The 10521-nt window shown below is 38.6% G+C and overlaps 2 protein-coding genes across 2 annotated transcripts in view; one reads left to right on the top strand and one right to left on the bottom strand.

Moving 5' to 3' along the window:
* Positions 1 to 10521, bottom strand: part of LOC119424522 (astrotactin-2) — a 320640-nt gene that overhangs the window by 53888 nt on the left and 256231 nt on the right. Inside the window, exon 17 of the mRNA XM_037692008.1 lies at positions 1837 to 2159. Coding sequence (XP_037547936.1) covers positions 1837 to 2159 — 323 coding nt within the window. The remainder of the gene's footprint in view (positions 1 to 1836; positions 2160 to 10521) is intronic.
* On the top strand, positions 5991 to 9215 carry trim32 (tripartite motif containing 32). Its single transcript, XM_037692215.1, has 2 exons — positions 5991 to 6076; positions 7043 to 9215. Exon 2 carries the CDS (start codon positions 7055 to 7057, stop codon positions 9104 to 9106), a length of 2052 nt encoding a protein of 683 aa, XP_037548143.1. The 5' UTR covers positions 5991 to 6076; positions 7043 to 7054; the 3' UTR covers positions 9107 to 9215.

Below are 10521 nucleotides of genomic sequence, written 5' to 3'. Positions count from 1 at the left end.
CATCCATCCATCCATCCATCCATCCATCCATCCATCCATCCATCCATTATCTTTTACCCACTTCTTCCATTTCGGGTCACGGGGATCGCTGGTGCCCATGTCCAGCAATCACTGTGTGAGGGGCGGGGTACACCCTGGACAGGTCACAAGTCCATCACAGGGCCACATAGAGACAAATGAGACAAAAAATCATCCATCCATCCATCCATTTTCTTTACCCGCGTATTCCATTTTGGGTCACGGGGGTCGCCGGTGCCCATGTCCAGCTATCACTGTGCGAGGGGCAGGGTACACCCTGGACGGGTCGCAAGTCCATCACAGGGCCACATAGAGACAAACGAGACAAACAAACATTCACTCTCTCACTCACACCCAGGGACAATTTAGAGTTACCAATCAGCCTAACATGCATGTTTTTGGTCTGTGGGAGGAAACCGGAGTACCCGGAGAAAATCCACGCTTGCACAGAGAGAACATGCAAACTCCACCCAGAAGAGCCCCCAGACCAGGATTTGAACCGGGGTCCTGCTCGCTGAGAGGCAGTAGCACTACCAGTTGGGCCACCATACTGCTTATACAGTATATATATATATATATATATATATATATATATTTATATATATATATATATATATATATATATATATATGCGTGTGTGTGTGTGGGTGGGTGTGTGTATTTATTTATTTATTTATTTATATAGATAGATGGATAGATGGATGGACAGACGGACAGATGGACAGACGGACGGACGGACGGATAGACGACAGACAGACAGACATATAGATAGATAGATAGATAGACAGACAGACAGACAGACAGACAGACAGACAGACAGAGACAGACAGACAGACAGACAGACAGACAGACAGATAGATACTGTAGATAGATAGATAGATAGATAGATATAGATAGATAGATGCACATTTACACACACACACACACACCCCAAACACCGTACACATGTTTTTCTTCACATGCTCACACATACAAACACTGACTTCCCCACAAGAGAAAACCATGATGTCATCCTTTTTGTCTCCTCTGTATTACAGTACTCGCTTCTTTTATTTTGAAGGGCAACCAATTTACGCCATCTAGAGGCAAATTTTAACAGTTGCAGCAGCAGGTAAATGCTTCAAAACACATAAAGCATGTATAGTTGAAAAGGATTATGACATCATCTTATTGCATGAGACTGCATATTATTCACATGAACAGCCAATGACACCTTCTAAAATACCATAAATGGTAAACGAACTGTACTTATATAGCACCTTTCTATCTTATCAAGATATTTAAAGCAATTTACACTACAATCTGTGCTCTCATTTACCCATTCACACAGCACTCTACTAGATCTATACAAAGACTAATCAGTGCTTTATCATGTTCATACACCGATGGAACACACATCGGAGGCAATGAGGGGTTCAGTGTCTTGACCATGGACATTTTAGCATGTGACTGCTGGTGGAATCAAACCCACAACTCTCTGCTCTAACCACTCAGCCACAGCTGCCCAACATAACACAAGGCTGAAGCTGTATATATATACTGTATATATATATATATATATACACTGAAAAGCTTGTTAGTTTACATATACATTAATCAAACAAGATGTGTCTGGTTTAAAAGTGAGCTGCTTATAAAAGTTAAATTCTCACCTTTTTAACAGTTTGTAAAAATAAAATAAAACATAAGTGAAACGTAAAATCTCCAACTTGTAGCTCGTTTTTTTTAATATATATATTTTTTTTTTGATTGTTTTGTGCACAAGCATTGCATAAACTTTTTTAGGAACACACTTCTCTGCTGTTTTTTCACCCCCACCTCTTTGGTGACGTTGTCTTGGATCAGGCTGTAAAGGGGCACGACCCGGCTGACTTCAAGCAGGACAGGGATGGGGGAGGATGGCTCTCCACTCCGGTTGCTACCACTGCGGCCTCTCCCCGCCCCTCCACCCAATGGGGTCTGGTGATGGCACAGGTGGCAGCCAGAAGGACAGCTGCCATTCTCCTCGCAGCGGATCTCCACACCATTCACTATGTCATCCACTAACAGCTGGCTTTTCTGCAGAGCCAACAAGTAGCTGATGAAGGGAACTGACTTGAGCTCTCGCCGCCCTCCACCACCAACCCCCTGTTCAGTTGCTTCTGGAAGGTAAAGCAGAAAAAAAAAGGAGGGAGTAGATGGGAGAGCAACAACAACAAAAAGAAGACAAACATATTTTAAGCCATTTTGGTTTATTTTAAAACCAATCCCTTTTTAAAATGATTTAGTTTTGCTTGGGTTTAAGACACTATATTCACATATGAAACTTCACCATTTTTCCAGATGTATTGTGGATTTTATTTAATTTTCTACAATATTTAATTGATTTTTGAGCTATGACTATACACCGTTTTTTGGCTTAGTGTCATCGTCTTTGTCACATTTGTCTTTTGATGGCATCTGCTTTTGTGTAACTGTTAAATTGCTTTTGTTTCACATTTTGCATCCTTTTTTTTTTATACCGCCATCCTTTGCTTTACTTTCAGCTCCCTCTCCACACCTGGTTCCAGTTTGTCTATTACTTCACATACTTTGTTACAGTTGTTATTCTTGCCCAGTATAAACACATTCTGGTGTCTTTGTTTCCTACGAGATCCTTACTATTGTTTCCCCTTGTACAGTTCATCACCATGTCAAATTTGGTTTCGGTTTTATTCAGCACTGTACCCTTGCTTCTGAATTCCTGCCTTGGAGCGTCTTTAGTTAGTTTTATTTAAATAAAAGTTTATTTGATACCTCACCTTCCTGGCTCCCGACTGTCAGCCTGAATTTGGGTCTTTTTCCTCACCACCCTTTGAGAAAAGGATCTAGCCAGCACAAAGCCAGCAGATTTATTAGCTCCCGAGAAGTTTATGGAGGTACATGTGGCAGTAAAGACTTTCAATAATACCGTTTGGCTGTACCCTCTGGAGTCAGGAAAATTTGTGAGCTGATGAAGACTTAAATACAACATTTGTTGGAAATGATTACTGACTCACTTGGGATAGTGGGAGCTGGCTGAGATGGAGCAAAACTATGATCAAATTTGAGAAGTTACTCACTAATATTCAACTCTTTCATCCTTCCTGGTCTTTGCTAACTCGTAGCTTTCTGGTGTACCAAATAGAGACTCCAAGTGAAGGGAGTTTTCACGTGAGTGTCTGCGCCACAGCTACAGACAGACGGAGAACCTGCCAAGGCCTCAATCAACACTAGAGCTCAGGTCTGAGCCAGGTCTATGCTTTAACTAGAACCAGTTCCACCAAGAGTGGAGCACAGCAAGTTACATGTTAATGAGTCAGAGTAAATTGGAATGGGAGGTTGAGGTGAATTGGGGTGACATTCTGTACTGGAATGTTGTGGTTCAGAACAAAATGAGCCACAACTGCAGATTTACCAGTCAATGCATGTGCCAATCTTTATCTGTGACTGGAAAACAAACAAACAAACAAACAAAATAAGAGAAATTTGACTATTTGGTGAGGGCTTGTATTGAAGTTATTGCTCCTTTGCAGTTAAAATCTAAAATGAATACTGGTATCTAGAAAATATAATTTTGCCTGAACAGTTTGCCCTCTTTAAACTGAAACAGTTTCAGTTCAGGTGATTGAAAAACCTGTAACGGATGCATTTTCAATGTTTTAAGAGATGTACTTTTAGGTATATTTATATTTATTTATTATATTTATAGCTGGTGAGACCAGCTATGTTGTCTGGTCTGGAGACAGTGGCATGGACAAAAAGACAGGAGACAGAACTGGAAGTGGCAGAAATGAAGATGTTGAGGTTGAGGTTGCTATTTTATTATTATTTTGAGCACGGACGCACTTAGTAGAAACTACAAAGTAGTTCCACTAAACTAGGGGTCTGGGTCCATGAAGCTTTGATCTAAACATACATAAAATTGAATAAAATTTAGACTCGATCACAATCAAGATGAGTAGTATTAGTAGTTTCCCTGTCCGATTGTATTCAAATACAGTTTATGTGATGGAATGATACCAATAAGGAAAACATTTTTTAATTTTGCTGTATGTTCGTCATCTTGATGGCTGTTTCATAAATCTAACTTCTAGCAAAATAGTGTGGTCTTTCTTCAAAGTCTGATAGAAAATTAGACACTTTTAACATATCTGGAATAAGTTAGAGGGGAATAAACAAGATTTGCACACATATCACAAACCGCTATACATCAAGTTCATGAAATAAGGTGTTTGTCACACGACAAATCACTAGAATAACAAATACATACCATAAATAATGGCTTGCTTTGAATAATGAAAAAAAAAAAAAACTTAATAGAAGTTTAAGTAAACAATGGCATCTGCCTTTCTTAAAGGAAATCATTTAATTCTAATAAATTAAATATCCAACAATCTGACCTTATTATCATATACAGTAATACTTTTAATCTCTAATACTATCTTGTGTTTTAATATTTCAAAGTAAGATACTTGTTTATACATAAATGACTCATTGTAGCTTTACTGTGTGATTTGTATTTCAAGATTCAAGAATGTTTTGCATCTGAACAACTTTAATTTAATAAGAGAACGGGCAGAGCTGGATCTTTTGATTGTAAAGGTTCTACACTAGACTGTTGTGTGGATAGAAAGATTAAATCTTTTTGTTTTCAAAAGATAAATGATCCTTTTACATGTTCCTGGTACGGTGGCCCTAAGGTATAAATGAAAACTTTATTATTTCTAAAGTGCTGCTGCATAAACACACTTTAGAAGACCTATACTGACATCTAGTGGTCTTTCTCTGTAATTACCGGCTGTGTTGATAAATATTTCCCCACTATAAGGAATTCATCTTTTAAACATAGTGTGTGCCACTTTAGTAGTGAATCATTTTCTAAGCTAAAATTTGGTAAACTAGTTAAGTTAAAGTAATCAGTCTTTTCTGCAGCTAATGCTGTAAATATTATTTTTCTAATCTATTTGTCCTTGGTGTTGAAGACATTTAGACATCAGTCATATCCTTCTTATGAAGTTGAATAAATTGTATACGATCCTACCAAAGGGCAAATTCAAAGCAAACATCTGTGTTGCTGAACTTTTTGGAACACAGTGAATTCTTTATTTACAGTATTGGATGGGAAATAAATTAAAAAGTGCCAAATGTAAAGATATTGGTCCTAAAAGCCTCTCTAAAATGTGTAGAACTAGAAGTGGATTTAAATGTTATGTAAATTTTAAGATAAACTTACAAGACATTCAAAGATAAAAAAGCCACATTAAATATTTATTTGTATTACACATGATTAATACCCTAACCAGACACATAAAGGCATCATTTTAAATCCCACAATAAAATATAGTAGGTTAAATAAGAACAACTGATCATTTAGTGTTTTACACTACAGGATATGCAGAAAAAAAAAGATTAGTAATACAGTGAGTAATAGTTTCTGACAGTTTTCTCAGCTTTTCTACACATGAAATCAAGAAAGACATCATGCAGATAGGATATTAATGCATCTCCCTCATTGATAAAATGAAGAAAAAAAAAACATTTTCTTTGGATTCCCATTATTGCATACATAGAATGTAATGTGGAAACGTGTGTTTTACTTACCCAATCACTGAAACAACTGATGTAAAAGTCAAAATTCTGGTATGTAAAAATAAGTAAGGATTAAGACAGAATAAGTTAAACTGGAGCATAAATATTAGACTGGGTTATATTTATACTGCAATTAGCAGATAACCATTAAACATGTATACAAGACTGTAAACATCTCGAAAGAAACTACTAATGCATGACTTATTTGAAAACGATTGTTCTGAATACTTGTTTACTAATTAAGTAGTAAAAAATAATAACCTACCAGATAATGTACAATAGGTGGCGGTAATTAAACTTTTGGCGAGTTATCCAACACTAATTATAGCCACCGAAGAAGAACGCTACGTAACATTACGTCTGTACGTAAACTCGCTGCTCTGCGTAGGAAATCATAAACACTGCAGTTATCATCAGTAGCTGTAGCTGCAAGACACTGTATTCTCGTCCAGCAAATACAGTAGGAAAGGTAAGATTAAAGAGCAGAAATACAAACAGAACAACATTATTACGTTGTTTGCGGAAGGTGTATTTCACGGCCTTCCTCTTTCGCACTATCGCGTTGCGTTTAGGACACTCGCTGTCTGTTAACAATTGTCACGTGGGGGCCTTTATTTATTAGTCCTTTAGAAATCAGGACGGCAGTGTCAGCCAGTTCTAGCATGGTGGTTACGTTATTCTAAATAATGCTTGCTTGCATGACATTGTGTGCCTGTTAGCTCACTTAGCTTGGTAGCATTCATCTGCTCGTCTGCTTCATTGCAGACCTACCAGCATGTATCATTTTCTGTTTTCATGTTTTTGCACCATTCTTTGCTTTGACATTCATCAACAGCACTAAACTGTAAATATAAATCTGTTAACATTGTAGCTGTGGTACACTTTTAAAGGTAGCTTTCTTTAATTATGTTCAATAAGGTATTTTTATTTGTAGCTATATGTGACATTTTAATGCAAAACTGGAGACATTTAACCCTTTGTGTTTTTTTATGATTCATCATAAAATAGGCAGCTACTTCTATTCATTATTAAAGGGTTTGTGACATAATTTTGTTGAATAATAAAAAAATAAAACATTATAAACTTGCTTTAAAAAAATGTCAGCAGTGAGGAAATCACTTTGCATAATATGTTTAAATAAACCAGAAATATTTTATGATTTATTGTATTCCAATATTTCAAATACATATCAATAATGTTTAAACAGCTTTATTAATGTGCATTTTAAATGAAGGACCCATCAAAGTAATCTTTCTGAATTTCAATTTAGTCATTGCAAACCAAACATGAAGCAAATTATTCTTACGTTCTTGTTTGTATTTTGTAGTTATGACATATTTTACACGCAATAATTTGTTACAGAATAGTCACAGGAAAAATGTTTTTTTTTTCTCCACCTAAATAATATGTTTTTTTTTTTCTTCTCCCATTTAAGGACCAGGCCAGGATGGCTGCATCGTGTTCCCCAATGGACCCAGATCTAATGAGGGAGGTTCTTGAATGCCCCATCTGTTTGGAAACCTACAATTATGAACAACTGAGACCCAAACTCTTGCAGTGTGGCCACACGGTGTGTCGGCTATGTCTAGAAAAACTGCTGGCTAATACCATCAATGGTGTCCGCTGCCCCTTCTGCAGCAAGGTCTCTCGAATGAGCAGCATCTCCCAGCTGGCAGATAATCTTACTGTGCTCAAGATTATAGATTGCACTTTGTCCTGCAGTGCTGCTGCCGCTGCACTAATGTGCAAGTCCTGCTGCAGCCGCCTACCAAGACAATACTGTCACGATTGCTCCACAGTTCTCTGTGAAGTCTGTAAAGGGGAGGGCCATCTGCACCAAGGCCATTTAGTTCAGTCGATTAAGGTGGCTGCTGAGCAGCGGCGCAAAGAACTGGGTGGTAAACTGGCGACGCTCCGTGATGTCATGAGAGAAATTCAGAAGAAAAAGACAGCAATCGAAAACGTTTCTAAGTCCTTGAGACAAAAATATCGAGCAGTTCAGCAGGAGTACACCACAGCTGAGCTTCAACTTCAAGAGGAGCTTAGCAGATCTAGAAAGATATTTGCAGCCGCCTTGGGAGAAGTGGAAAAACTCAATGCGCAGGTCCTAGAGGAGCAGACATACCTTCTTAATCTTGCAGAGGTAAAAGTGGTGTCACGCTGTGAATACCTGACTGTGCAAGTAAGGCAAAGTGATATTGTCTTGCTAAAAGACGATGGTGCAGGAAGTGATGATGAAGAGCTGGATTTGAGGAGCAGTTTGTCCTCCCAGTTTCAGCTGCAGGAGCCAGCGCTGGTCAGAATGGAGCACTCTGAACCTTTAGACGTTGGTCATTTGACAACGAACACTTACACTGTTAATACAGATGATGATGATGAGGGGGGGTTAGAGAATGCATTTAAGGGTGATTTAGAGGATGTAGCTGGTCCTGTAGGTGCTACAGGAGGTGCAGTAAGAGTTTCAGAGGATCTTTACAGAGATATTGACATGGTTTCAGCAGCAGACAGTGCTGTTTGTGGGTCACCAGGCAGCTTTAAATCAAAGTCAATGGATGCAGGAGGGGGGTCAACTGCTGGGGCAAGGTCAGGGCCACCTGTCTGCCAATTCATAAAGAAGATGGGCTGTAAGGGCGCTCTAGCTGGAATGTTTAATTTACCAGTCAGCATCTGTGTAACACCTCAAGGTGAGATACTGGTAGCCGATCGTGGAAACTGCCGCGTCCAGATATTCAACCATAAAGGTCTCCCACGTGAAATCCGACGCAATGCCAGCATTGACAACTTTGTCCTTAGCTTTTTTGGGGCTGACTTACCTAATCTAATCCCCTTATCAATCGCTGTGACTCCGCAAGGCCTGATTGGTGTGACTGACAACTATGATAACTCAGTTAAAGTATACACGTTGGATGGACACTATGTAGCTTGCCACAAAAATAAGCTGATTAAACCCTGGGGAATTGCAGCCATGCCATCAGGCCAGTTTGTGGTGTCAGATGTGGAAGGGGGCAAGCTGTGGTGTCTTGCAGTGGATCGCAATGTAGGCGTTGTCAGCTACAGACGACTGTGCTCGGCCGTCCGACCAAAATTCGTTACATGCGATGCAGCAGGAACAGTGTATTTCACTCAGGGCCTGGCCCTGAACTTTGAAAAACAACAGAACGAGCCCCACCTGGAGGGCGGCTTCTCCATCGGTTCAGTGGGCACCGACGGCCAGCTTGGTAAACAGCTCAGCCATTTTTTCTCAGAGACGGAGGACTTCCGCTGCATCACTGGCATGTGTGTAGATGCTGACGGGGACCTGCTGGTTACAGACAGTGGCAGGAAAGAAATCCTCCGGTTTCCCAAAGAAGGCGGGTTTAATATTTTAATCCAAGAAGGGCTAACCTGTCCTGTAGGAGTGGCCACCACTCAGAAAGGACAGTTGCTGGTGCTTGATTGTTGGGACCACTGTGTCAAAGTCTACACATACGTTCATAAGCGGCATTCTTCCACGTCCTAGAACGACTGTCCCTTCTTGTGTCCCATGAACTTTAGAAGTTTAGTAGGTGCGTTTACACCGGTTTGTTTTGACCAAGGAAGACCCAAACTCTTGTCCCTTTTAGAATAGCTGCATCAGATGACTCTCACCCTGGTTTTTATTGGTTTATCGCATTTATAAAATCCTGTTCATGAGCAAACTTCCCCTTTAGGCCAAGTAAAAGAAGCCATTAAAGCTATGAAGCACAAAGTGAACATGATATCCATTCTTCTGTTCTCAGCTGCCGTATCCCTCTTTTAGCTTGAGTGTATGATGTGTGACTTAACTTAATTCATCTCTGCTTTGCACCAGACCACATTTGGCAGAGGGTCTGAAAATAAACCTACATTTACGTATGAAGTAAAGCACAGCAAAGCTTTTGCTCCGTGAAGCACTTTATTCTAGACACAACACTGTTTCTGCTGAATGTGGCTGGCAGATTTAACGTTTACTTAATATGTAACTAATGTTAAGAATCTGTTTTTTTTTTTTGATAAATAAAGTTGCATTCAGTAACATTTAAAGAACATTAAATGCAGACTACTGTACTAGCTTAAATGCTAACTGATAACCTGACGTGCTGGGGGATATGGCTGTTTCGTCTGAGGCTTTATATTTTATTCCCCCTTGGATTTTTTTTATTATTTTTTTTATTTTAGATTAGATGCGTTAAGACATTTATGTGGTATTTTCTTTTAATTTGATACCCTTATTATTATGTTTTTTCTGAAAGCATATTGCCACAATGTGGTGATTATTAAAGCAATATTCAGCTTCAGTAACCTCAATATTGACAATGATCTTTAAAACTGTTTTATGGCGTACCATAGTTTCAACCTCGTTTTTTGTTTTTCCACATTAGTTTTCAACGTTTTCATCATTTATTTTTGTACGGTCATAAAGCTTGAAAATAATTTAAGTGGTTAGTCTTTACTTATTTGTTAGGAATAACTATATCTGCTATGAACAAGCTTTTGTTTTTAAAGATTTCAGACAAATCTGTTCTGTTTTTTTGGTCATTTTTGTTCAGCTGTATCATAAAATGATCCAAATGTTGGCTCTTTTTGCTATTCCAGAGGAAGAAAACACTAAATGCTCACAGCATGCAGGTCACATTAAGTGCAGCTGGAGCACATACTTGAAAACTGGAGTTAAATTTATGATTTTAATGCCACAAAAATCAGTTCACTGCCTGCTTGGGTGCATCGTGACGTCTCATGCTAAAAACTTTATTGAGATGTGTTTTTTCTTTTCTAGAGACATCTTTAACTTGTTGAACTGACATGTTTTATGTCACAATCTGTGTCCATGACAATAAATTGTAGCTTCCATTCCAGGTTTGTTCAGAGCATATATATATATATATATATATATATATATATATATATATATATATA

The sequence above is a fragment of the Nematolebias whitei genome, chromosome 18, assembly GCF_014905685.2.
Source record: "Nematolebias whitei isolate Nwh7 chromosome 18, NemWhi1, whole genome shotgun sequence".
NCBI lineage: Eukaryota > Metazoa > Chordata > Actinopteri > Cyprinodontiformes > Rivulidae > Nematolebias > Nematolebias whitei.
Note: the sequence above shows the minus strand (reverse complement) of the source record. Positions and strands in the feature narration are given on the sequence as shown.

Bases quoted from the DNA above. Each gene is read 5' to 3' on its own strand.
- trim32 (XM_037692215.1), top strand. From the start codon at position 7,055: ATGGCTGCATCGTGTTCCCCAATGGACCCAGATCTAATGAGGGAGGTT.